At 41.3% G+C, this 27,596-nt stretch overlaps 2 protein-coding genes across 4 annotated transcripts in view; one reads left to right on the forward strand and one right to left on the reverse strand.

Moving 5' to 3' along the window:
- sema5ba (sema domain, seven thrombospondin repeats (type 1 and type 1-like), transmembrane domain (TM) and short cytoplasmic domain, (semaphorin) 5Ba) overlaps nt 1–6,746 on the reverse strand; it is a 200,872-nt gene extending 194,126 nt beyond the window's left edge. For all 3 annotated transcript variants that reach the window (XM_076875383.1, XM_004568969.4, XM_076875382.1), the window contains exon 1: nt 6,592–6,746. The gene's annotated coding sequence lies outside the window, so the exon portion shown is untranslated. The remainder of the gene's footprint in view (nt 1–6,591) is intronic.
- A 1,307-nt stretch (nt 6,747–8,053) lies between these two features.
- The window catches only part of pdia5 (protein disulfide isomerase family A, member 5), a 79,976-nt gene continuing 60,433 nt past the window's right edge, over nt 8,054–27,596 (forward strand). Inside the window, exons 1-2 of the mRNA XM_004568970.3 lie at nt 8,054–8,135; nt 25,261–25,387. Coding sequence (XP_004569027.1) covers nt 8,070–8,135; nt 25,261–25,387 — 193 coding nt within the window. The 5' untranslated portion in view covers nt 8,054–8,069. The remainder of the gene's footprint in view (nt 8,136–25,260; nt 25,388–27,596) is intronic.

Consider the following 27,596-nt stretch of genomic DNA (forward strand, 5'->3'; position numbering starts at 1 on the left):
AGGTTTTACTTCTTTACACCTTTTGTGTAATTTGCCGATCTTATTTGATGACGTTTTGGTATGTGGTGTTAATCAAATGTCTCGTGCAATAATGTGCTAATTATTTAATGAAAAATGCTGCTCGTTTTCCAAACAGCTTACATGTTACCTATTTGGAAAACTGGTAACAACTTCCTAGCTGGTTCAGTGGCACGTCAGGTTACCAGTGAAGTAGAGACCTGCCATCTGTTGATTTAACAATATGCTTTCTGCATTGTATTAAAAAAGTCCAAATCCACTCTGAGTAATGCCAGATAAACTCAGACATTCAAAACAAGTGCTCTTACATACTCAATACCATCCGGAAGGTTTAAGCAATGGTAAATGTTAAATGTTCCTATTTAGCTTTTTTTTTACAATGAGCACTCAAAGTGTTTTATACAACTTGTTCATTCACCCAATCACACCCATTCTCACAAGCACTTTTCTAGGTTTTCAGTGCTACCGAACTAACATTCACACTCTGATGAATGCATTGGAAAGCAACCTGGGGTTAGTATCTTGCCCAAGGATTTTTGCCATGCAGACTGGTGCAGACTTCCAGTTAGCAGGTGACCTGCTCTACTACCTGAGCTACAGCCACCCCATCAAATCAAACTACTTGCTTCAGCCAAAGGAATTCAGAAAGGAAATCATTGCCGTCTCATGCCCTGTTCTAAGTTTGTTTGTTTGTTTCAGTTTTTGAAGGTCAGCTTTTGTCCTTAAATCAAAGGTTATAACAGAGGCGGAAATGTGTACAGGTTTCAAAGCAAAAGCAAAATTGTGATTTATGATTTCTTGACCTATTTCATGCGGACTGACTTGACTTGCAGGAGGAGGCTTGGGGCTTGGGGTTTTTGCAGAGGTACAGCATCCTGTTCTTTCTTCTTTGCAGCTATGACAAAATCAAAGGTAAATATATGTGATTTTACCTTTGAACAATGGCCAGATGTGTTAATGATTTGTCGCTCAACTATGATTCCTCTGAGAGCAAAGAGAGGAGATCCTTAAATTACTTTTCCAAATTACAACATTTTCTTTTTTTTTTTACAGAAAAACCCCCCCAAAAAAACACAAAAATCTAATATATTCTATCTAGAAACTGCAGAAACAATCTCTTTGACTTGGAAGATTCAAGAAACTTCCACTATAAAAGACCTCTCCAGTGTCTTTAGAGTGAAAACAGACAACCTGAGAGCCCATCCATCTCACAGAGCCAGTGGTTCACAGTAGTATTAAAGCGGTGGAATGGGAACAATGTTCCCACCGTCCCCACAAAGGGCTCAACACCCATCTTCCAAATCAGTCCTCTGGGTCACACCAAGCCTTGAATGAGCTCCCTTCCTAAAGCTTCTGGGGGTTTGAGCCGTGCATCCAGAGCATCAATGGAAATAGTGTTCCTCCCCCTCACAATAGTCAAATCAACTGTGGGAGTACTTTCTCCTCCTCTCGCTCCCCTTTTATTCCGGCTTTGCTCAGACCTTGCCGAGGCTGAACGGAGGAGGGATGGGAGAGAAAAGGCACATGCCTTCACGTCCGCTTCGCATGCACACAAAGAGAAAAATCAAATTGCTCAGACATGCACACATGCGCGTATGAGCGCACGCTCGCTCACGACGCGCGTTCTCGCACACCTCGTCTAATGGCCAAGAGGGGTAACAATGAGAACGTGTGGAAAAAGACAGAAATCCCAGAATATTCTCATGTTGGGAAGAATGCACATCCAGTTTAAAAGCTGCCCTCCAAATGAGGAACAGAGTCGCCTTTATTCAAACCACACCTGTTATTAATTGTTTTTTATTATTAATTAATTATTAATTTTATTAACCAATTAATCCTTTTCATCTGGAAATTCTTAGAAAATGTGGAGGCTGTTCATCACTAGCTCCCCAAGACCAAAGTTTAAATGTTTCAGCCAACAAGCTAAGCAGCAAATTCTCACATATGGAAAATAAGAAAAGAATAATCTGTTGCATGCTAATTTTAAACTCCAATAATCATTTAAAGCTTCAAAAAAATCAAGTTTCCCCTCCTGCTTGACAGGCTTTCCATTTTTATCTCTATTCTCCTTGTTTGTAAATAGCAGAGGAGGAAACAATGATGATAACGTTCCGCAGACAAATTGAGACTGTTGGGTCGCATCAAGCTTTAATTAGCAGGGTTGCAGACAGGGGGCAGAGACGTTGCTGCCGTACTGGATTTCACAGACAACGAGGTTGTCTGTCAATGCAGAGAAAGGCCAGGTTACAAACAGCCAGACAGCGTGAGTGAAGGCCACGCCAAGTACACTCTGCATTCAGAAACAATGAGATCTGGGGAGGCTGAGGGGACCCAGACAGACACTGTGGAATTATTCATTTCCACCCACCAGCTCAGACCGCTCGGCCTCCCTCTGCTGACGGCTCAAACTGTCTGCTTATTGCAAGTACACGTTCCTCCTCAAACCGAGTCTGTCATTAACAAAAGACTGAGCTAAAAAAAATCTGATGCAGATTCTCATCAGGGTGCTGCTGCGGCGGTGAGGCAAAGTGCATCTGTCAAGCTGCAGTTTGTTTCTGACAGTAAAATTGGCCACAAAACACTCACATCAACCTCAAAAAAAGGACAAAAAAAAGCAAGAAACAAGCCTGAGCCAAAATTTGAATGTTTCTCTAAGTTGTCACATAGCTGAGGAATGATTTCATTTTGAATAAAATGAGGCTCGGGACCTCAATCGAGCCTCGGTGTGTGTCTGTGTGTGTGTGAATGGAAAATGGCAACATTTATGTCAGTACTGTGGGACAACATAATCACATTCAGGTGACTAGGCAGCAGAGCTCTGTATTCTCAGTATAAAGACCACGGCGAGTATTGAGGCGAGGGCTGCCACCTCAAATCATAGTGTCTGACGCTGTTATTTCAAATCTGGCGTTATATTAACATAACAGAGAGCAACAGACACTCCAATGTGGCTGCAGTGTTCTGAATATACAGAGCCACTTTAAGGCAGCATCTCTCCATGTGTCTCTTCACACTCCTTGAAATATCTTAACAAAAAAATGAAGAAAGAAAGAAAGAAAGAAAACAGCACGTCTTTTGGACCCTCTCTCTGCTTTTGGACAGCTTTGTTTTTCCTCAGTGCACCCTGACCTGATTACCATGTGAATCCTGCTCCAGAAGGCCACTTTAAAACTGTAAAAAATCTCTTTTCTTTACTTCCACATAGCAAGGACACGCACATACACACACAAAGGGGTGCAAAATAAGGACCAACAGGCAGAATTGTGCACCCCTGCAAACCACTCATTACTTTGTAACCATAAAGGCATCCTTCCTGAAAGTGCAGAGATAGGTTTTTGGTTTTGGGGGTGTTTTTATTTTTGTTGGAACTCTCAAGTCAGGGTTCAAAAAAGACATAAGATGATAGAGTGCATAAATGAAGTGAGGTGTGGTTCACACGGGTGGCAGCAGATGTCCTGGACAGCTTGTTTGGCGTGCATGAAAAGTCAAACAGCTGAATGACAGACTAACAGCAGAGATATCGCTCTGTGAAAGCTGTCAGTTTCCACTCTCTACCTTGGTTTCTTGGATGGTGAAAACCTACACCTTGAAATGACAAAACAGTCTGTCAACAGCAAGAGTTATTGTTATTTTTATCCCTCAAGCTCCTTTTCCATTTTTATACAACTGGAGCTATATGAAGGGTAACTGCGCGAGAAAAGTGGCATCAAACCTGACACAATCACACTTCTTATCTGTATCCGTCTGTTATCGCTTTAGACGAGACGTGCTCACGGCAACACTCGCGCACCTGCGATGGTCAGACCATATTGAGCGTTTCATCCTCGTCAGGCGGAGGAGAGGAGAGATCAAGTTCTCCGGACATTAAACTTTCATATCTGTTCACCGCATCTCAAATGATGCCCGACAACAGAAATATCTCACTTGGCCCCGTCTAAATATGCATCATTAAAAATCTGATGAAAAGGCCGCCAGCTCGTCTATTCCACACCTATCATATTTGGTAATGGAAATGAATTATTTATGTCGCCATTAGATGCCATGGAGATACATGACCCCTGGATAACATTGGGAAAACAAAACACTTCCACACGCTGTAGTTACATGGAAAATGAGAAAGAAGGGGAAAGTGAACGTAGAGTAGTTCTAAGAGGATAGCTGGAGGGGGATAGGTTGCAGGGAGGTTATCCAGTTTGGGATTGGTTTTTTTTGGATCTCTTTCTGCTTGGCAGGTCTGATTCTGCCCCACCAGGACCTGTCAAGAGCCCTCATAAATTCATCAAAGATGAACCTACTTTCCATTTGAATGGAGTGACCCAGGATACTAAAAACAGCTCTCCAAATAACAAAAGCGTTAATGATCCATATGACAAGCATCTGGGCCTAACAAAACCTGTCAAATGGATGAATATCAATCAAAAGATGAGGGAGATATGGTAGTTTCACACATATTGATGAATGAACAAAATAAAAGCAATAGTTATGCCAATGTAGGGTACGGGGGGTTGGTGATCAGATGAGATGAAATAAGATGATGTGGCAAATTTATTCATCCCATATTTGGGAAATTCTTTTGTTACGGCAGTTTAAGTGATCAATTATAACTGGATTGTGATGGGGTTGCTCCTTGTTATTCCACAGAAAGGGAAGTGGGAAATTACCACTATGAAGCTGTCTTTAGTGGATTACTAATTGTAGCTAATTGAGGATATTAAATATGTTTTTTTCTTGTCTGTTGTATGGAAAAAAAACAAGCTGCATTAAAAAAGGATTATATCATCACCTTTGCCAAAACTCACACCAGCCATGGTGCATATTTGAGTGTTAATGAATAATACATTAATTTACAATACTGAAGAAACTGAACAACTGGGGCTCAATAAAAACATTTTTTTTAAAAAGCTACAGATGAATAGAGTGCAGCACCACAAAAACTACCAAGAGCCCAGTGATGATAGTCGCTGTTGCAGGAAAATAGCTTTCAGTTGAATAAGCTGTTTGATTAATTTGGTCGGGGGGGGGGGGGGGGGGGGGGGGGGGGGGTAATAAGATTTAATATTTTAAGCCTTAAAAATTCCAGCCACAAAATTTCTCTGAAAACTGTTCTCAGTGAACTGTCTCCAGATAAAAGTTTGTGCGTAAGCTTTTGGCATTTGATCGACTGATTAAAACAAAAAGAAAAAACAATCAAGCAATACTTCATGAAAGTCTCTTTGCGTGCTCATTTGACCAAACTTGTGTGCGTGCAGATTGTCTGTAACTCTACAGCAGACGTTACCTGGCAAGGTGTCGCCACAGCTGTACAGTGCCGCTCAACACTGCCCTCTGTTGCTCTGCTACAACACGGTCCGCTTTGGAGCTCTTGACAAATCATTTCAGGATAATCAACTCAAATTTACGCAAAATGAAATCGACCTATTTCTTTTATAATAGGGTATCTCTTTGTTCGAAATCCACAGCCTCAGGCGCTTTTACCTGGACAGCTTTACAATTTAAACTATTACAAATCTGAAGTGTCTTTATCGGGGAGAAATGGAGAAGCTATTCATCCAAGTGACAAGCTCATGAATATTTTCTGAGTGTTCTCGTGCAGAATTAGCCTCACTAACGTTTCCTGGGATTGGGAAAGAACAAAACACCCGAATCGTTGTGCGCAAGGCTGCTCAACCCGTGCGTAAAAGCTGTTAATCTGTTATCGGAAGTGATGAGCAATGAGGTCATTATTGGCCGTCTTTAAGTCAGACAATAAAATTCACTTGCACAGTCGGGAAGAAAAGACAGGGTGGTCGATTTTACACCAAACTTCTGAACCGCCAAATTGGGTTACCGCGCACACAAATATTTAAAAAGAGAAATGCCGACCAGGCGCACAATCTCCCAAAAAATGCACTTTCCTTCCCAAGCATATCTCCTAACAACGGGAACAAGTTTCCCAACAAGGTTGCTTTTTAAGTCCACGTCTTGCCTCTTACCGGGACTACAGGACAGCGTGCAGCACAAAGTAAGTTTGAGGCAGTGCTAATGTGGCAGGCACAGCCAGCTCCTGCAGCCCACAAATGCGCCTCTGATCCTGGGATGAAACGTGAGTTGAAAGTAAAACTGGCGAGACATAAAGGAGCAGCTCTGAATAACACGCTATATCAACGGACAAATCACTTTGCCTCAAGCAGTTAAAGTGGGAAAAAGAGGATATCCGCAAAGTGTCTGACATTTAGGATAAAAACACAGCCCCACCGCTCAAACCCCGCTCTGATAGAAAAATGGTCCAGAGAAACGGACCCCACAGCATGGCTGAATAAAGCTTTCGAGTAGCCAATCCATTAGTGATGGAGGGTCCCTTATTTATTTTATCTGTGCAGGTCAGCTAAGCTGCAGCAGGCTATTGTGCTGATTTGCCTTTAATATGAAAAAAAAATCAAACACCTCAGTCAAAGTCGAACTGCAATCCATTTCGTAAATCTGAAGCGGGATACAAGCTGGAAACTGGTGCACAACACACCCAAAAAGTGCTTTGTATTAGTCCTCCCAGGTATTTTGCAGTGGAAAAGAATGGAAAAGTGATTTTTCTTTTACCTTGCAAGATGTTTGTATTCCCTAAGTTGATGAGAATGCCAGGTAGAGATAAGGAGAGAATCACAGTCGCAGTTTTTAAGCTGTGGAGCCAGAATAGAGATGGGTTCTAGTCTTGTTTCCTCAGCCGCTGCGCGTTCCTCTCCGAGAGACCTGCAGCCGACAACTGCGCTCTCTCTTCTTTACCGTCGGACGATACCACCGGGTTGGGGGAGAGCGGGGAGGAGTGGAGGATTGGGGGTGGTGAGGAGGGTGGGGGGGAGTAAGAGGCCGATTTGCAAGCGCAATCGGGAGGAACATACGCACGGACACCCCGGAGAGCAAAAAGAGTGTCACAACACTGCCTATGTCCAGTGCAGAAACAGCCGCACCGAGTTAAGAAAAGACCAAAGGGATTTTCTGGGAAAGGTTTGCCCTGCGTGCTGTTGTCTGGGATGCAACAGCAGCCTACCTGCCGTCGGGGTAACCGGGCAATAAAGGTCCACTGGGAATGTGAGTGTTCCCCTGCTTTGCAAGTAAACAGCAAAGCTTAAACAGGGAACACAAGTTATGGTTATACACTTTTCTGTTTTGTTACTACTCTAGTCTATTTAGATTCCACAAGCCTAAAATTTACAGGAAATTCTTAACTATGTCTTAGGCCAATTACAATGGCAACAACCAATACATGCAAGTAAAACCAAACAAACAAAACTTTTCAATTTGTTTACTACTGAATTTCAAGATGGCAATAAGGTTAACATCAGAGCAAGTCAAAGTCCATTCTGAAAACACTGTCATTCTATGCTGTAGATGTGTTTTCTTTAGTGTCAAAAAAGACTTGATGGGCACATCCGAAAGAAACATTTGTTTATAGAGCATCACTGCTCTATTCTATTCTATTCCATTCTATTCTATTCTATTCTACTCTTCACTGACGTATATGGATTAAACTGGGTGTTTGATTGGCCCCTTTTTTTTATCGTTATACAGTGTTATCACTGTACGCAATTTTCTACAATTCTCCACATCTATTCTGTTCTATTATATTTTATTCTATTCACCTTGCGCCAAACGTTGCTTAAATCAGATGTTGTTGAGCACATTTCATCAAGCCAATTTTTCTTCAGGAGTGGAAGTCCAATTGATAAAGAGCTAATTAAGATCCTTTCAATCACAAGCACATTTACTAATTAGCCCCTCGTGTAATTAATTGTCCTTCAGTATGTCTGCATTAGTCCGATAAAAACAAAACCACGTAGACTACAGTTCTTACACTCGGTGCTAACCTGTGTGTGTGTGTGTGTGTGTGTGTGTGTGTGTGTGTGTGTGTGTGTGTGTGTGTGTGTGTGTGTGTGTTGGGGGTAGCAGCTGCAATAGCTCCCCCGTGACTTTTGCTGCCTCCCCCGCTCAGGACTACATTTCCCAATAACCCTTGCGCCATGCTCAAGAATCCGTGGAAAAGCGAATGCGCCTGCGTATCCAGACGTGGCAACGGCATCATGGCCTCTTGGAATCGCTACGGGAGTCGGATGAGAGAGGCGAAAATGTTAACGTTGGTGTTGCTGGTGAGTCACACGAACCTCTTGTGTGTTTCATTTAAAGTGCGTCGCTGTGCCATCCCTCAATACAGAAGAGAAATTATTTTTTAAAAATAAATCTAAATCGCTCCTCCTCTCCGCGTCTTCTAGCCTGTCCGTGCAGGAGGTGCAGGAGGGAAGTTGACAGCCCTTGACTGAACTTGGTGCCCAGATTTAAGCAGCTAGTAATAATAATAAGGGGGCACTGCGGTGTGTGTGGCGCAGGTATTATCACTGGATTTATTTATGTAGCTGCCCGCACTCAGCGGCGTCTGGCCGGCGGTCGCATGTGCACACACGGGGTCCCTCCCATGTTTCTAAACCGTAAACCGTCCGGTAAAGTCCGGACAACCGGGGCTCCTCAGAGAGCTTACCTTTCTGTCACAGCTTATGCTGCACATGCCGCTTTTGTTGCATTCACCGGGCGTGTTAGACTTACACTCCACGGTCGCAGCTCAGCAGCCCATTCATTTTCACTCTTAAGTGGAACTGAAAGTTGCAAACTGAAGTGACTTGCACAGTGCGGGTCTGGCTGTTGACCACTGACTGGCAGTTGGGGAGCATGCAGCTCAAGTGCGCTTTGGAAGCAGGACAGTAGGCTGTGCAGTCTCCCTCCGTGTGGCGTGACGTGTCACAACTTGTTCACGTGCCCTAATTTAATTGTATCAAACAGCAAATATGTTGACTCTTGTGCACTATAATTTAGGATAAGAAAACCCGTGATTCTAACTTGGTCCTGCTCGGTAAAATGAGATAGGGGCGATCGTGGCTCAAGAGTTGGGAGTTCGCCTTGTAATCGGAAGGTTGGCGGTTCGAGCCCCAGCTTGGACAGTCTCGGTCGTTGTGTCCTTGGGCAAGACACTTCACCCGTTGCCTACTGGTGGTGGTCAGAGGGCCCGGTGGCGCCAGTGTCCGGCAGCCTCGCCTCTGTCAGTGCGCCCCAGGGTGGCTGTGGCTACAATGTAGCTTGCCATCACCAGTGTGTGAATGTGTGCGTGAATGGGTGGATGACTGGATATGTAAAGCGCTTTGGGGTCCTTAGGGACTAGAAAAGCGCTATATAAATACAGGCCAATGAGAGATCATGGGGAAAATCGCCTGTGAATTTGTCACAGAACTCAATACCTTCACAGAGCAGAGATGCCAAACTCATTTTACATTTTGGGCCACGTACAGCCCACTTTGATCTTAAGTGGGCCAGACCTGTGAAACTCCTCTGTCTGTCAGTGTGAAGAAGTTTAGCTACACATTTAATCCCCGAGATATTTTAACATAAGGAAAGGAAGAACTTTCAGCAGTATATCTCAGTTTTTCCTACATGATTAAAAAAAAATGCTGTAGTAAGAACTAAGTCTGTAAAATTACAGAATAAGTGATCTTAGCTTAATGTGCAGACTGTCCTTCTATTATAAAACAGAGAATTTGTGTTGTGTTCATTGACAGATTGTCCTCTTCCTCCCACTGTCAGCCCATTGTAAAAGTCATAGGTTTCTATTGTTGACAGTGGAAGAACAGGACATTGCTGTCATTTAATTGTTTGTCTATTAATTATTCACTTTGGTGTAGCATGAATGGAGGAGCTCAGTAGAAAAAGCTGTAAAACATAGGAAGCTACAGTTAAAAGTCTAAAAATGTACCCCCTCCTTCACATTTTCCAAAGCTGTCCAGTGGGCCAGATTGGAATCTTTAGCGGACTGATTCTGGCCCCAGGACTTTATGTTTGACACCCCTAGCATAGCGTAAGTGAATCTTTGGTGTTTCCATGCGATTAATGATCTTAAATAAGCATTAACAGTAAGGACAGCCCTCCTATGTAGGTGTTCCTGGAGTCACACAGAGCTTTATGTCCGTGAAGTTTGCTGGGACACTCACGTGTGGAGCCCAAGGACTAATGAAGATTCTTCGCTCTGTAGACATAATTACATCCAAAACACACAACAGGGACACAGCTTCTAAAGTGTTAGACTAAACAAAAGTGTGTTATGATGTGCTGCTGTAACTGCTTAAACATTTATAACTTCAGGAAAAATCTACACTGATCTGCTCCAGTTGATTTTCATCTTGCAGAGCGATGATAAATGGAGGACAATAGCTCCCCGGAACTCTGGGAAGATATCTTAAATTAAATATAAGCCTGCAAAGTGTACCATAATAAAGAAGGTAAGGTGTGCGAGCACCCTTTAAACAGGTAATCAGTTCATTGTCTCAGCTCTAAAAAGCGAGCTAGCTCTGTAATGTAGAGCGACATTCGTGCCACTTTAGACCACGGTTACTGATGCAGACCTTTTCCTGCTCTGCTTCCTGTTGTGAAGCAGCCTTTCGCACACAAGGGTGGTGATTGGGTGTGTGTGTGTGCGTGCGTGCAGTACGCTCTGTATATATGCATTTGACAGTGATACTTTGTGACACGTTGGCACCGTGCCACAGCTCTTGGGAGTAAATAGTGACTGTGCTGTTCAAGCGCTTACTCTCGGCTGTAATTTTACAGCATTTACATCCACAGCAGAAACATGGAGTCAATTTATTCAGCTGGTGTTAATTATTAAAACAGGACAAAAATTCAATTTCTTCAATTTCGACCTCTTCCAGCCCAATTTAAACTCCTTGAGTCTACTGGACCTCATCAGAACCGGCAGATTTCAGTATATTGGGCCTGATAAGTGCTTTATGACGGCAGGTGAATCCAGCAGCAGCTTTGAAGGCTCCATCATCTGCCAGTAGAAGCAGACCAAGCTAGATGCCGGGCATCAAAACTGATATGTGATATCATGAAAGGAAATGTGCAATTTATTGCTCAGGATGTTGGAGTTATTCCACAGTAGTTCCTGTGCTATGAGCCACTGGGATTTTCTCTTGGCTCTTGATAAAGCCTCTTTGGGTGTTAGGTAGCACTGTCGGGTGTTTGTAGGTGATTCTGTATGGGAGGTGATAAACCACTGCAGCAGTTAGAGGCCAGCTGTCTGGGTGGTAAAGGCCTGCCTGTCAAAACAATTTAATCCAAACACCCTTCTCTCTCACACACACACTCAGACACACACACCCCACCCACACCCACCCCATATACACAATTAACTATCTGGATTGCTTGCCCATGGCTGGTAACTTTAAAATTATGTCTCCTTGTCAATGACACACTACTTTTTTTCAGGCCAGAAAAATCAATGTGTGGCCCTACCTTCTTTCACTGACATTTCGTTTACACATTTACAGAAATAGCAGCGTTAGCAGTAGCCATGGGGATGGAGGGGACTTTATTGATGTGTTCCCCGAAACATATCTTTGTGGTATTTGCGGTGTTGAACATGTATTTTAGACATTAATTATATCCACACACTGTCATAACCACACTCTGCCATTAGCGATTGCTTGGTAAATTAATATATGTCGTAATACTTTACATGTTATTTCTGATTGCTGTTTATCTGAAGGAGATGGCCTCCTGGCAGTTTTTACTTGCAATAAAAAAATGTGTACTCTTAAACTTAATAAAACACTAAAAATTGTGTCTTTCGTGTGTTTTGAGCATGATAAATAATCGCTTGGTCCTGGGTGGAAAAAAGAAAAGACTAAATCTATCATGTGTAGAATCTTTAAGACATTTCTCATAGGTCCTAAAAAGAGTTGGACAATGATGAAGAGGAGTTTGGGAAGCTCCTTCCAGCTATAGCCTTTTTAGGTCGTCAGTATTTGTAGGAGGTTTTAATTGAACAGCCTTCCTGAGGACATGACGCAATATCTGGGTTAGTTTGAAGTCAGCACTGTGGATTGACCATTTGAAAACCTTTTATTTTTTTCCCACCATTCTGTTGTTGATTGGATTTGGTTCATTCTCTTGTTGCGTCACCAAACCTCTCCTAAGCTTCAGGGCATGGAAAGGGGCTCTGACATACTTCTGTAACTTTATTGAAACGGTTTAGCTTACATTGTTCTCTAAATAACTGCATCTCACCCTCAGGTAGAAAAGCCTAATGCCTTCCTAATATGAGGATTATGCATTTTGCTGTAGGTTCAACATTTGCGTCATTGTCCCAGAAGTGTTGTAGAGCGTCCACTTGGCCTTTGCTACACTTGTGACATGGCATGTGTTTCTTATGTTTGGAAGTTGTCGACGTATCTGTTGGTGTTTTGCTGTTAGTCTGGTTCTTTTTTAACCTCTTTCTGTATTTCATGGTGTCCTCTTGGTGTGATCTTTGCTGGTGCCCCCTCAGAAAGAGACGGAGAGTAGCAAGAAATCTGGTTTCCCCTATTTGCTGTCAGTTTGTGTTAATGTGTAAATTGTTTCTTATTTCTTTGGTAAAATGTGTTTGCCTATAATTTTAAATCACATGAAGATTGGCTTAAATTTTAGGAGTAATCAGTATAGAAATCCTGGTCATTCTAAAGGTTCACATCTACATGACTGCATTTAGTCATCAGTTATTATTAATATCTATGTGTCCTCCACTTCTCACCTTCAGCTTGTTCTAGCAGATGGCTGCCCTCCTGAGCCTGGTTCTGCCGGAGGTTTCTTCCTGTTAAAAGGGAGTTTTTTCTTTCCACTGTCACCCAGTGCCTGCTCACAGGAGGTCATCTGATTGTTGGCGTTCTCTATGCATTATCGTGGGGGCTTTACCTTACAATATAAGACAGCTGTTGTTGTGATTTGATGCTATACAAAATAAAATGAATTCATATTTGACTCTTTGTAAAAGATTTCTGCTAAAATGTTTGGTTAGTACCAGAAAAGCATCCATGCTTTATTTCACAGCACTGGCTCAGCAGTGTGTTAGTAGGCCAAACTTCTCTCGTGACGTCTGTCAGTGATAGCTGAAATGTGATAGTTGCAAAAGCAGTTAATTGATTGCTCCTCTGCTCATTTGAAAGCTAAGAGGCCTCTAAATCAGCACTCTGTGTGTGTATGTGTGTTATCAGATGCTAAATAGCTTCCTTTACAATCAGCCAGTCCGCACACACCAACTACACCTGAATGGCTCATTAGTCATAGGAAACTCAAGGCAAGTGCTTGACAAACACTGGTGTGATTTGTGCTGATTCAGTAATGCCCCTAGAACTGGATGCCATTTATTAAGCAGATTTGTCAGAGCAGATGGAGGGTGTGGGCTCGCAGGCAGGGGCTAGGGCTCCTGCTGCTTGGTGTGCACCACATTTTTCTGCGGTGACGTGATGGGATATACCTTTTATGGCAGAGGAGGAAGGTAGTTGTATAACCTACTAATGGATTTCCTCTGCCTTCTGAGGCATATTCAGGGTTGTAATTAGTGATGATGAACGCATTTCAGGTAGATTACCTTCATGAGAATGAATGTTTCACATTTGTACGTGTTTAAGTGATTGCGCCCTTTTTGGTTTTGAGCTTGGATTTGATATGTTTTTTTCTTTTTGTTTCACTTTTCTTCAGCTTGTCTTTTTTTGCTACAGTCCCAGCAGGAGAAACGCAGGTTGGAGATCATAGCACATTATTGCAACGGTTACTTTAAAGATGGGAAGCAGGTCTGCGATAACTGACAAATCTGTTGCCATGTAAATGCACAGAATTCCTGTTAACTACTTGCATCCAGAGTCCTCGTTTATTTGAAACGGGAATTAAAATAGTGACATAGGCTACGTTCACACTGCAGGTCTTATGCTCAATTCCGATTTTTTGATCAAATCCGATTTTTTTTGTCTGCTCGTTCACACTACAAATAAAATGCGACAGCAAACGCTCTCTAGTGTGAACGCTCAAAGCGGCCCGCATGCGCAAAAGAAGATGTCACACACAACGCGCTCTGTTTAGACCCAGAGCAACAGTATTGTTTGACTGATGGCCCTTAATATAAAGACTTCGGTCTTCACGTTTCCCAATTTTTGCTTTAAGTTATTTTGTTATTTACATAATAATGTAAATAACCTAATAATGATCCTTATTGCCGTTTAAGAGAGGAGCGGTGCTTCAAAGGATAGCTGTAGATTTCTGTCAGAATCTGCAGATTATACAGTACAAATAAAATGTTTACGTTGTCTTCCCAACAGTTTCACTGACATCCACACTGGATGGCCAGGAAGCGTTCGCGATGTCTTCTCGGGCGCTTCTCTGGCGCTGATAATTGGCTTCAGTCTTGTGTCGGTGACGTAAAAGGCGGATTTAATGCGACTTGACCGTTCAAACAGCAGTCGCTTTCTAAAACATCGGATATGTATCGGATTCAGTACCACATACGAAAGTGACCCAGATCGGATTTGAAAATATCGGATTTGCGCCGTTCACACTGTCATAGCATGATCGGATATGGGTCGCATAGGGTCAAAAAATCGGATTTGATGCGCTTTCGCCTGCAGTGTGAACGTAGCCATAGTTGCAGCAGGAATGTGATTTAACTGCAAAATGACAATGGCGCTGGCCAGTCCCCTATTGAAAAGACTTTGTCATCAATATGAGTCAGTGTGCAATGTATTGTCTATGTTGATAAATTAGTTGGCAATTGGGTGCAAACCATTGCCAATTAGGGCTGTGCGATATGACCAAAATCTTATATCGGGATATAAGAATTCTATCGTCCCGATAACGATATAAATCACAAAAATGTAACATTTTCTGTAAATTCTGTGAATCTCGGGCAGCTCGACTTGCGGGAAGTGTTTCCAGCTGCGCGTCATGTAGCTGGAGTCGAGTGTTTTAACCGATGCATGAAACGATACATTTTTAGACATAAGTTGTAACGGCCGCCGTTTTCTTTGTGAGTATTTATTACACGGCGTGCTGCGGGGAAAAGCCTGTTCTAACGTTTGAGTCTAAGGTCTATTTTTTAGCACCTGGCAGCTTTTTTACTTCTCATCCGTAAACAATCTGCTCTTTCACGTGATTCAGTTTATTTTGAAAAGTCTCAACAGGATCTTGAGCTTTATTATGAAAGGTTTATGTGGAACATAAACAAGCGGACACGCGATGGTGTTACCGTTGTTGTTGCTAACGACAACGCATAAAAACAGGCGCTTGTCCGTCCGTAGTGTGGTTATATTAAATATAAGAGAAAGAGAGAACTTTAAGAAATGAATATAGCCACTACAGTGACCATCAAAACCATGAAAAAATATTGCCGTAAACAGTTTATTTTGCGACACCACGAAACAAACGATAGCGTAAAATGAAACGATCGACGTTTTTATATCGTCATCCGATATATATCGTTATATCGAACAGCCCTATTGCCAGTCTTTCTGAGATTGCAGTCAGTCTGAGTTGGACTGTGATTAGAGATTTAGAGACCAATTTCCTCCCGCCAGGTGACCTGTGAAGTCACCTTGCAACTTGGTCACTGCAACAACTTTCAAGTGTATCAATGCAATCGCTGAGCAACTGTCAGATTTTCATAGGACAGCAACTGCCTTGTAGCTATTTAAACTCAAGTGCAACTGAGCCACTAGTGTTATAAGTCTGACGAAATTGTTGGCGGGTTGTTATCAGCTTCCAAAAGGTTGATTCTGTTCATCTTGACGCGGCGTTTTCAATGTGAGAAACGTTTTGTCACTAATCCAAGTGACTTCTTTAGTCTCAGCTCACTGCAGGTTTCCCCAACCGTATAAACAGTACATTTGCACAGTAAACTGAAACCAGCCCATTGAATAAACAATGGGCTGTCAGGTCAGTTCCTTGATCATTAATATGCAAATTGTCAAACGTTTCTCCCATTGAAAACGCTGCGTCCAGATGCATGATTGAACAAGCATCAAGACGTTATTATTAGGTGATATCAGCTTATCCCAAACATATTATTTTAGGTTCTGTGCACGTTCCGTATCAGATAAACAAAACGAAAACAGTTTGGCAGTAAATCCTTTGTGATATTTAGAGAGTTGTTTTTTAAAAGCTGCGGCTTTTAGTGCTGTCAGATTATATTGTGTCTCCAGATTGTGTTTGCCAAAATCAAATTGATAATAAAGGTAATTATTTCTCTTGAGTTGACTCACCAAGTGGAATTGGGGGCAATTTACCTCTGTAGAGTACAGAGGTAAAACAAAAGAAGCTTGTTTTTCTTTTCCTGCTCTGTGTTCCTCGTTCTCATTTAGCATTCCCAGTGGAGTCTGATACCTGTGAAAAATGAGTGCTGCTCCCCTTGTATCTAATCTCTATTCATCTGCTTTGTACCAATGAGGTTGTCCACCTGTAGAGGGTGGCGATAATGGGGAAATGCAATGTTGGGAAGGTGCGAACACAACACAATTATAATGGCTCTCACAGCGATGGTAGGTGAGCAGAGCTTTCGGAGCTGTTGTTGTGGTACACAGCTTGGTGGTTGCTAGCCACTAGTGGGATTTCTGTTTATTGGTTATACTGCTGATGGGTCACTCGAACAAAGATGTCCTTAGGTTGAGGTCTTTGAAAAACCGGCACTCTAATCTGTAACCGGATTTTAAGAACACTGGTGTATTTCAGCTTAATACACAACATTAAGATGGTATTTACTAATTCGTTAATCAAGCAGTAAACTGGGGATATGACTGAGCGGTTAACTAGAATTGAAATGATACGACTTGGATTATATATTCATAAACTAATTCTTGGTTTGCCTTTTTTTTTTTTTTTTTTTTTCTTGAAGAAAAATGTGGAATGAGCCTTATCCTTTCATCAGTGACAGTCTTGATGGTCTGTGAAGTATTAAATCCTACTTAATCAGACTCCATGATAACATTTTCTTTCTTGTTTGAACGTGATGAAACTGTAATGTCAGAGCTTTCTCATATTAATATTTTGAAGTAGGAAAAATCTATTAAATCAGCTATTTTTATCTTATCAGGTAACACCTACCACTGGACACATCCCTAAATTTCAGCATGTTCAGATAATGTATTAATGTAATGTTCATCAGATAGTCAGAAATGACAGGAAAATGCAACATAGTTATATGTACAACACAGTGCTGGTTGGTATGACTGTAAAAAGGTTCTATTGAATTTTGGTGCTCTCACAGTTTTGTCATTATTATTATTATTATTATTATTATTATTATTATTATTATTATAGATAATCAGGCTTTTCAACTGATTTAAAACAGACCATACTTCGATCAGGATTATATTTTTTCTCCTTATCTTTTAATGCCAGTATTAAAACACATCTTTTAAAGGTTGCCTGTTCTGTTGATGCATTGACTTTTAATTCTATGGTGTTTTCCAATTTTATGCATACTGTGATTTTGCTATTTAATTGTGTCCTTGAGTGTCTTGAAAGATGCCTATAAATAAAAGTTATTATTTTTATTATTATTATATTGAACATAAGTGTTTGTATTATGATAAAAACAAATTAAATAAAACCACACAATGAAAACAATAACAAAAATATGCTCTTAACCCTGTAAGGTCAAGTGCATCAGATTTGATACATATATTTAAAAAAAAAAGATCTCTATGTAATCAGCCGCCACAAATGCTAATATAAGAAAAAAAGCACAATTTTGACAGTAAATCTCAGTTTTCTACATGATAAAGAAATATTGCTGTAGTAAATTAAAGAAATTGGTTTATCTATTAGTTTGGTGTAGTGTGATTGAGAATGGGGGAGGCAGAAAAAACAGAGTGATTCTGAACCCTGGGCATTATATTTGACACCCCTGATATAAAGTTACAGAGCTCAGGTTTTTGGTAATTAGTAGTCCATCAATGCATTGTATTACAGAGCTTCCTGCTGTAGTTAATTTGCTGTATTGTGGGGTTTTTGTTTTTTTTGAGACTATATGCTAATCAGCAGCAGTCATAACTTAATATGAAGTGTTATATTTTGGATTGAACAGAATAAATATTATTATTATTATGTATTATTTTCAACTTTCTTTGTTGTGGTTTCAGTACTTCCTGTGATAACTCAGACTGAATGTAATCTTAATGACAAATTAATTTTAAGACTTTCACATCAGACTGAAGGTGATTGACCCTTTGCCTATCAGTAATGTCAACTGACAGCATAATTCAGTGTGCTAGCATAAGGATACATGTGTTTGCTTAGTAAATACGTTGCTCGCTTAACGATTTCAATATGAAATTCTATCCATATGTCTTCTTCCGCTTATCCGGGGCTGGGTTGTGGGGGCGGCAGCCCAAGCAGAGAAGCCCAAACCTCCCTCTGTGTCCTGGGTCTGCCCCGGGCCTCCTCCCTGTGGGACATGCCGGGAACACCTTACCCAGGAGCCATCTTTGTTAGATGCCCAAACCACCTCAACTGGCTCCTTTTGATGTGACGGAGTAGCTTTCTACTCTGAGCTCCTCCCAGATGCCCGAACTTCTCAGACTATCTCTAAAGGAGAGGCCAGCCACCCTTCAGAGGAAGCCCATTTCCACCGCTTGTATCCGCGATCACGTTCCTTTGGTCACTACCCACAGCTCGTGACCATAGAAATTTATAGCTTCGCTTTAACACTCAGCTCTCTTCACTACAACAGACTGGCACAGCGTCCGCATCACTGCAGCCGCAGCATCGATCCATCTGTCGATCTCCCGCTCCCATCTCCCGTCACTAGTGAACAAGAACTTGTCCCTGTCCTGGGCACTCCACCCTTTTTCCATGGCCTCAGATTTGGAGGTGCTGATTCTCATTCCCACCGCTTCACACTCGGCTGCGAACCGTTCCAAAGTGAGCTGGAGGCCATCACCTGATGGATCCAACAGAACCACATCATCCGCAAAAAGCAGAAATGGGATTCTGAGACCACCCAAGGGAAAGCCCTCCGCCACTTGGCTGCACCTAGAAATTCTGTCCATAAAAATTATGAACAGAATAAGTGACAAAGGGCAGCATTGGCAGAGCCCATCACCCACCAGGAATGAGTCCAACTTATAGCCAACTATGCAGACCAAGCACTTGCAACGGTTGTACTGTATAAGGATGAATGGCCCATAGCAATGGGCCAGACACCACATACTCCCAGAGCACCTGAATTCAAATAAAAAAAATAAATAAATAAAAACTCAGCTTTTTGTGACACATGCAGGAGTTTCTCTGTCCTGCATCTATTATGAAATTAGAACACATCAGGTTTAAGTTTGCATTAAAGCTTTCATGATACGGTGTATCGTAAAATGAATGTCAGGCCATACAGGACAGGTACAGTATTCAGTGTAGGGTGTCATTCTGCTGATTACCTAAGATTAAATGCCAGGTGTCCGTGTCTCTTTACTCTGGACTAGGCTGTAAAACTTGTGAATAGAGTCGGTACGAGTTAATGAGTCAGTGAAACCTATTTCTGTCTGATGATAGCGATACTTCTGTTTTTGAGCATTGGTGAGTCTTTCTGTGAAGTGGGTCAAACAGATTTAGGCGCTTGAACAGACTCATCAATGACAGTGGGGACATGAGCACTTTTAAGAAGCATACATCTTCTTAGTTTTCATCATAAGCAATTATCAATAGGAGATAAACATTAGGTGCAATTGTAAAATATTAGTTTCAGATCAGTTTCTGCTGGGCGGTAGTGGCTTGCTGCTTGTGATCCATTTAAGTCAAGCTTTAATCATTAACCATTCGATTTTTATGGACCACAGTAGCCTGATTGCACAAGTGATTGAGTGTTCAGAAACCATAGACATATTCATGAAATTTACATTCCACTTAGCAATCGTCATGTGGGTCAGTTACTAGAAATTCAGGGGAAAAATAGATCATTATGCCCTCATGGTAATATATATACATTTGCATATGCAATTCACCAATCTTCTCAGACTGTAGCACAGTGCACCAATTCCCCCCCCCCCATAAATACATCATCTTGATTCAAAGACTGCTTTGAAACCATAGATGACTATTTATGAATATGCTAATTTCTTTCCTGGTACTGATACTGAATGCATCATGCTCCATTTTAACCTGTTCAAGATCTTTTTTGAATTAGAAGAGTTTAAGGATGAACATAATAAAGACTAATGTCTCCAAAAATGGAACATTTTCACATATTTTCAATAAATAACCAAATAAATTAATTACATTCTTTAAATCTGATGCAAATAATGAAAAATGTTCATTTTTAGAATGATTTACTGTACAAAGTATGTTGTGGGCTCGTTTAACTTCTGTCTCCATAAGACTAAAAGAACAAGAATTTGCTATGAATACATGGGGAGTTGAACTGAATGATTGCGATACCAAGGCAACTGTTTCAAGACTGCTATTATCTGATAGGAAATGGTGTCCTGTACTTATTATACTTATGTACTCTTACATTTATCATCAATAATTGCTATTTATTGCACAAGGCTACCAACTACAGAAAGAAAACCACTGCCAGCATTCAGCGAATAAGCCAAAGGCTGTGAAAAGGAACCACATTCTCATTCCAACTATTCTTTTTCAGTTACTTTTAACCCACATCTCATCTGATTGCACTTGAAGTTTAACCTCTGCGTTCTTCTAGTTTAGCCTTCTATACATGTGCCCGACTGTAATAAAACTAGCATAAATCATTGGTGGTGTGGTAAATGGCCTGTATTTGTATAGCGCTTTTACTAGTCCCTAAGGACCCCAAAGCGCTTTACACATCCAGTCATCCACCCATTCACACACTGGTGATGGCAAGCTACATTGTACCCACACCCGCACTGACAGAGGCGAGGCTGCCGGACACTGGCGCCACCGGGCCCTCTGACCACCACCAGTAGGCAACGGCGAACTCCCAACTCTTGAGCCACGATCGCCCGTATGGTAATGCTGCTTCTCAATAGGCCTGTCACTTTTGAAGGCTGTCTTGTTATTTCTATTATTGCACATCTACCACTTGAAGATGACACACACTTTGGATGGTGTAAGGCGCTTATAAAGAACAATAACAGACTTTGACAGTAGAAAAATCTGTTTCTCTCCTTGAGTTTTGCAAAAACACCAGTTACCAGCAGACCTTTACTGGAATCCAACCTTTCAGTTTAAAGTTCATCTCTTGACGAACTGTTTTACTTCATTAAACCAAGCTTTGTTGGCCTAATCACTTTGTTCCTTACAACAGCCAAATTAGGAAATTTTGTTCCAATTGCTGGAAACTCTCTGAAATATCAAACATAGCTGGAAGGTCTGAAAGTTGGCTCTGGAAAGTTTCTAACTTTTGCCAAAGATGGCAGCTTGCTTCATATTAGACAGAACTGTCGATTCATTAAATCCTATTTCCATCTTCAGTCAGATATTCCTAGTCAGTCACTAAAGATGACCATCTAACGTTGTTTTAACTCAACACCAGTGCATGTATATGCATGGCTATGCAAATACTAGACTGATTAATGATTTACTGGCGTTTTAAGAGCCGAGAAGGACTAAACATAATAATATGAGGCTAGACAAGCAGAGGCCTATAGCAGATGGACTCCTATTTGACTCTAGACTACTTTAATATGCAGAGGTTTTTATGGTCATCTTAATGACATCCCCACTTGGGTTGTGTTTGTCCAAAGGATATTGCTCCAGAAGTCTTGTGGTTTCTTCAGATCCAAACTTAATGCAAATCTAACCTGTGCTGCCATGTTCCTTTTACAGCGAAGAGTGTTTCTCCTTTACAACTCTTGCAAAAAAGCCATACTTGCTCAGTCGTTTTCTAATTGTGCTGAACTTTAACATTTAGTATACTAACTGAGGCCTGTAACTTCTCTGAGTGTTTTGCAGTCTGAACTTGGGGTGAACTGGCTGGCATGTTCAGCTCCTGGGAAGACTGACTGGTCTTGAATGTTTTTCACGTGTGAATAATCTCAATCTGGACTTCAAATTGTTTGGAAAGGCCTTTTAACCCCCTCACAGCTTACTGAGCAGCAGCAATTGCTTCTGTAAGATCACTGCTGATGTCTTTACCTTAGTATTGTGCTAACACACATCTTACCAGACCACCCAGCTCCCAAAACTTCTGCTTTTACAGTTGCGGTCGCTCTTGCGAATGATCAGTTAATTAAATGTATTTAATTAGCAGCATCTGTTTACTCCTTACCCAGTAAAGGAAACAGCCTGTGTGTGAAAGCCTTACTGCTAAGACTTTATATAAATGAAAAATAAATGGATTATAGTGCCAAAGTGGTTTGAAGTACTGTTTTGCTCTAACACAGGGTCATTTTGAGTCCTTTTTCAACTCAAATGTGAATTAGCAGGACGCTCTTTTCAGAGCCACTTTTCAAGCCGACAGCAATTTAAAAAGAAAAACAAAAGAACAAAAGAATGAGTGTGGTAATAATTTGATTATTACAATGAATGTTGGTTTGAGAAACTCGCAGTGCTCCTCTTGCGCAGAGCAAAGACTCATGGTGTCAATGTATTTATTGTCATTTTTTCTATTTGTTTCCCCATCATTTAGTTTTCATTAAGATCTATGTCTGAGTTCCGTGGTGCACTATGTGTTATGTTGCACCACTTTGTTCCTTTCCCAATCAAGTAACCAACAGCTCCATTGGTGGCTTGATAAAAGCTACCTTCAGCTCCTCCCCTGTCACAAGGGGTCACCACAGCAGGTACCACATCTTTCTTTTTTACGCCAGGTAGTCTTCCTGATGCAACCTTAAAAGGGTTTTGCATCTCTAGCTGGAACTGCACCAGCAACCTTTCACTTGCCAAGCAATTGTGGAAACCAGGGGTGGGGAACTTCAGGCCTCAGGGGCTGGTGTCCTGCAGGTTTTAGATGTGTCCTTGATCCAACACAGCTGATTTAAATGGATTAAAAAAAAAACCTACTCAACATGCCATGAAGTTCTCCAGAGGCCTGGTAATGAACTAATCATTTGGCTCAGATGTGTGTTGACCCAGGGTGAGATCTAAATCCTGCAGGACACCGGCCCTTGAGGCCTGGAGTTCCCCACCCCTGGTTAAACCGTTAGACTATGGATCCACCATTTATGGCTTTATGTTCGTCATTATGTGTCTCAGAAGAACAGTTTCAGAACATCATTGAATATTTAGGAAGTAGTAACTGATTAAGCAAGAATCAAATTTGGTTAACTTGACTCTAATCCTTCTTGGGGACCATGAAGTACCACATTTCCTGTCTTAGATAAATAAGACAGCCTGCCTCCTCATCCTTATCTCGCCTCCATCCTGCTGTCATAACCACTGAATGCCAACCTATTTAGACAGGTGTCACCCAGGTAGCCTCTAATTATCCCGCCCTTTGCCATCTGCTTCCCATGGGTCCAAAACAAATGCTTACACAGCTCGTGTTTATCTTGTCACATCAGTGTAATAAGACCACTGCACAAGTTACAAAACATAAACAGACCCCAGCCCTATATTTAATATTCCTCACGTTATATATGATACTGTGTGCAATATGGGGTATTTAAGTTGCCTCCTCTAAGCCTTTTAAGCTCTGTGTTCATTTTGAAGTTTACAGATGGTTTACAGAAAACAGTTTCTTTTTGTTCCTTGTAGTCTCACAACAGGAGAAAATCAAGTGGAGAATTAAAATTAGAAAGTAAGCCTGACAGGTGCTTGTTTCCAGGTTATAACAGCCGTCACTGAGGGAGCAGGCCATGTTTGATGTCTAATTTAGTTCTCCGTAGGCAGAAATGAAGGGCTTTTTAATGAATGGGGATGGCAGAGAGATGATTACAATGCACGGAAATAACTTTATATGGCAGAGTATAACCAGTCTACTCTCTCTCTCGCTCTTTTTAATTCCATAATTTGTCTTTGATTAAAGTGCACGCCTCTCAGTGTGGGATTTGTTTTCCATATTAGGCCTTTCACAGTATTAGCTCACCTACCAGTGTCTGAAAAGTTAAAGGAGCCGTTCAGACTAATGATACAAATCCCCTCCTGTTGCCGTCTGCTGAACCCACTCTCTGTATAGGAGGATTTTTATAAGCAAAATTCTGTCTCGTTTGTACTAGGGCTGCCACAAACGATTATTTTGATAGTCGACTAGTCACCGATTATTTTGGCGATTAGTCGACTAATCAGATCATCATCCATTGGACGTAAAACTACAGCTTATTGCACCAGCAGCATCTGCTCTTATATAACTATCATTAGCTTACAGCTTTAAGTGTTTAAGGTCTGTGCTAACTAAAAATAAAGACAGGATGATAGTTTATTAAATTTTAATGAAATTTGCAGATTGTTTCGGTGAAGTTTAATAAACTCCTTGCTATCTAAACTATAACAGCATCTCACACTTCTGATAATCAGCTGTCTGCTTGATGTTTATTCAGCTGTGTAAAAACTATAACTTTAATCTCAGACAAACTGATTTACTCAGGAACAAATAAAATACTAAAAAAAAAAAAAAAAAAAAGGCAAAACAATAACATTTTTAAGTTATCTAAGTGACTTATATATCACGTTTAACCTGAGGAGCGAAAGACGGCGGTGGGTTTGAAAACTATTTGCCGGGAGTCCGGTGCTCTCACGGCTCTAGTTAGCCTAGCCCCCGGCTAGCTATCGAGCTAGTGGGTAACAGACGTCTCTGAAAACGTCGGAGCGCTTTTGAAAATATGTGGTGTCTGGATAAACTGAGCAGATATTTGAGGTTTACACAGCTACATTCTCGCCTGAAAATATGTTAAACGTTTATTTTGTGACCCAGAAAGAATAATAAGAGTAATATTAAAACTAACTAGCTGCCGCCATTGTTGGAAACTGAGCTGGGCCGCGCTATGAATTCTGGGACACAGCTTCTTCTTCTTCGGGGTTTAACGGCAGCTGGCATCCTTGTACATGCAGTGCTGCCATCTTCTGTTTCAGTCCGTTATTACACTCTTAAATCCTGCTATTATTCCTGCGTCTTTTGGATCTTACAAAGCTTCAAACGACGCGTCGACTATTAAATCAGTCGTCGACGATTTTGATAGTCGACGTAATCGTGACTAGTTACTAATCAGTAACTGTAACTGTATAAATGTATATAAGAGCATCAACACTGCATGTCTGGTTCAAGGAATACTCGGTAAATATTGTGTGTTTTTATGAGTGGGTCTTGTGGTTTCATAAGGACTAGGTCATCAAAAATGATCCTGCTGGACCACTTAATGTATAAAGTGAATACTTATCTAACCTGAAAACACTGACTTATTGATTTGTTCTGAAATGGGCTAATTTACTAAATAATAATTTGTCCTTTTTCTACATTTAATACTATGGAGAGATCTTATTGTGGTAATATTCGTGAATGTGTGTGTGTTTCACCAGGTGTGGCTCCTGTCAGTGCTGGAGGCAGTGAAGGTGTCTCCTCTCATAGAGAAAGTCAGTGACCACAAAGACTTCAAGAAGCTGCTCAGGACGAGAACAAATGTTCTGGTGCTCTACACGGAAACAGGTCAGAGAAGGCAGCCATCTCGTCGTGATCGGTATACCATATATGGATGCAGATTTTTCCACAAACACGCACGCGACAAATTCACTCATTTAGTTTTTGCTGCTGTGTCTGTCAAAGGAGGGGTTGGGGATAAACAATCGTGTTAATGGCTGGTGGATAATGCCGGTATTATCTCAGTAACTCTCAAACACTGTCGCTGTAGAGGTTGTTGTGGAGTGCCGGAAAACAACATGCATTTCATACACATGCATTGTGTTAACAAAAGTGGTAACTATGGCTGCACAGCTATGGCCAACATGATTATCGCAATTATTTTTGAGCAGTGTTGAGATCAGCATTATTTGTCATGATTATCCATTGCTTTTTAGTGTGATACAAATGTCACGCAAACACAGCAGCACTTTCACATCCATGTTGTGCGGCATTCCCGCTAAATAAAACCGGTCCCGTTTAGTGGACACGCGTCTTTTGGGGAAATGCAACGTGGGTGACGTCAGTGCATCTTTGCGAGCTAACGCGCTGCACAGACTGGCTTTTATGGATTTGATGTGCAACCGCTGCATTGTTTTCCTTTGCCTTCATTCATTCACCAAGTTCACATGGATGAGTGAGTTAGTTGTATTGCTTTGCACTGCAGGCACAACTCTCCACCACTGTTTGCATACGATTTGTTCCTGATTAACACCACTTGCATTTCCAAACAACACATGGTGATCGCTTCTAGGGACAAGGTCTTCAGCTTTTGCTACGACAGACATTTGATTGATTGATCGATTTTGTATGACTAGCTCTGTGTTATATCACTGCAGTTAAGGGTGCCTAGCAAACTTTGCACTAAACAATGCAGGGAACAGCTGTGACTTGAGTTTTCAGTATCACCAGATTGTGTTCATTTAATTGTGGGAAGCCAAATATATCATTAAGAATACAATTTTATTAATTGTGCAACCCTAGTGATAACCATCATGAAATTGCACGTTTTAGCATATTTTATGATCTGAGATTGAGGGCGTGCAATGTCATGTTATTGTCAGAGAAGGTAAGAATGAAATTTGCAATTTCAGGAAGCCTTAGTTACTAGTTACTTAGTTACTACATCTAAGTGTATTATTTTTAAGAGCATCCTAAATTGTGTACAGTCAGATGCCTCTTAAGAGCTGTTTCCTTCAATTGTGGGTGTGTAAGTGCAGCTGATGCGCAACATCCCGACAATTCACCTTCAGGGGTTCAAAAAGGCCAGATTCACAGAGTTGGATTAAGAGAACTTGAGGGGTGCGTGCCTGTTAACTGTATGTGCCGCTGATTGTCTTTTGTTATGATTTTTGCTCTTGTACGTGGAAACTGTGATTTTTGTAGAGGGAAAACACCAAATTAATTAAAATTCCTTTAATCGCCCGCTCTAATTAGGAAGTGGTTTTGTGGAGTGGCACTTTGCCCAAATTCGATAGCATTCATTAAAAAACATTCTAGCACAGTATCTTCAAATGGATTCAGAAACAATGTTTTGCCCAGCTTTAGCCTCTAGCTCGCTTTCAAAGAATGATCGCAGCGGTCTGTTTCAATAAGGAAATTGGAAATGCTTATGGAATTAAAGAGTAGCTGTTAAATAGAAGCTAAAATGGTCAAATATAATTATACAGCTCTAAAGTACATTTTGTTTCCTGCTATCCATTAGCGAACGCTTACGCACCCCAGCAGCTTCTAATTCCATTTTGCAGATTTCCAAGAAGGAGTTCTTCCTGTTCATAATAAAAAAGAAGCAAACTTATATTGCTCAATAATCCACAGAGGACTCTGAGGCCTCTTTATAGCCACAGATATATTTCTTGATTAATGAGCCATATCGGCCTATATTAGCCCATTGGCTTCTATGTATCCAGCTGCGCATCGGATTGATCACCGGCTGTAACTTCACCCAGACATTCCTGCTTTAAAGTCACTGAAGATTGCCCTCATGTAGGCCTCGATTATACCTCAAGGCACTTCACATTCATTCCCCCCTGATTAAACACAACCGTGCCCTGTTCTGTGTTCACCACCAGCCTCTGCAGTCAGTCACATCCCTGCTGAGTTTTGATCTGGTTGGTATTCATCATCCTTAACGCTGTCAACCAGTCGGTACCTGCTCACCTCCTATTCCGTACAATACCCTGATCCTGAGTTGCCAGATGTTTTTGTTGCCAACTCCAAGGCAGAACCCTGGGAAGTT

This window comes from Maylandia zebra, linkage group LG16, assembly GCF_041146795.1.
Source record: "Maylandia zebra isolate NMK-2024a linkage group LG16, Mzebra_GT3a, whole genome shotgun sequence".
Taxonomy (NCBI): domain Eukaryota; kingdom Metazoa; phylum Chordata; class Actinopteri; order Cichliformes; family Cichlidae; genus Maylandia; species Maylandia zebra.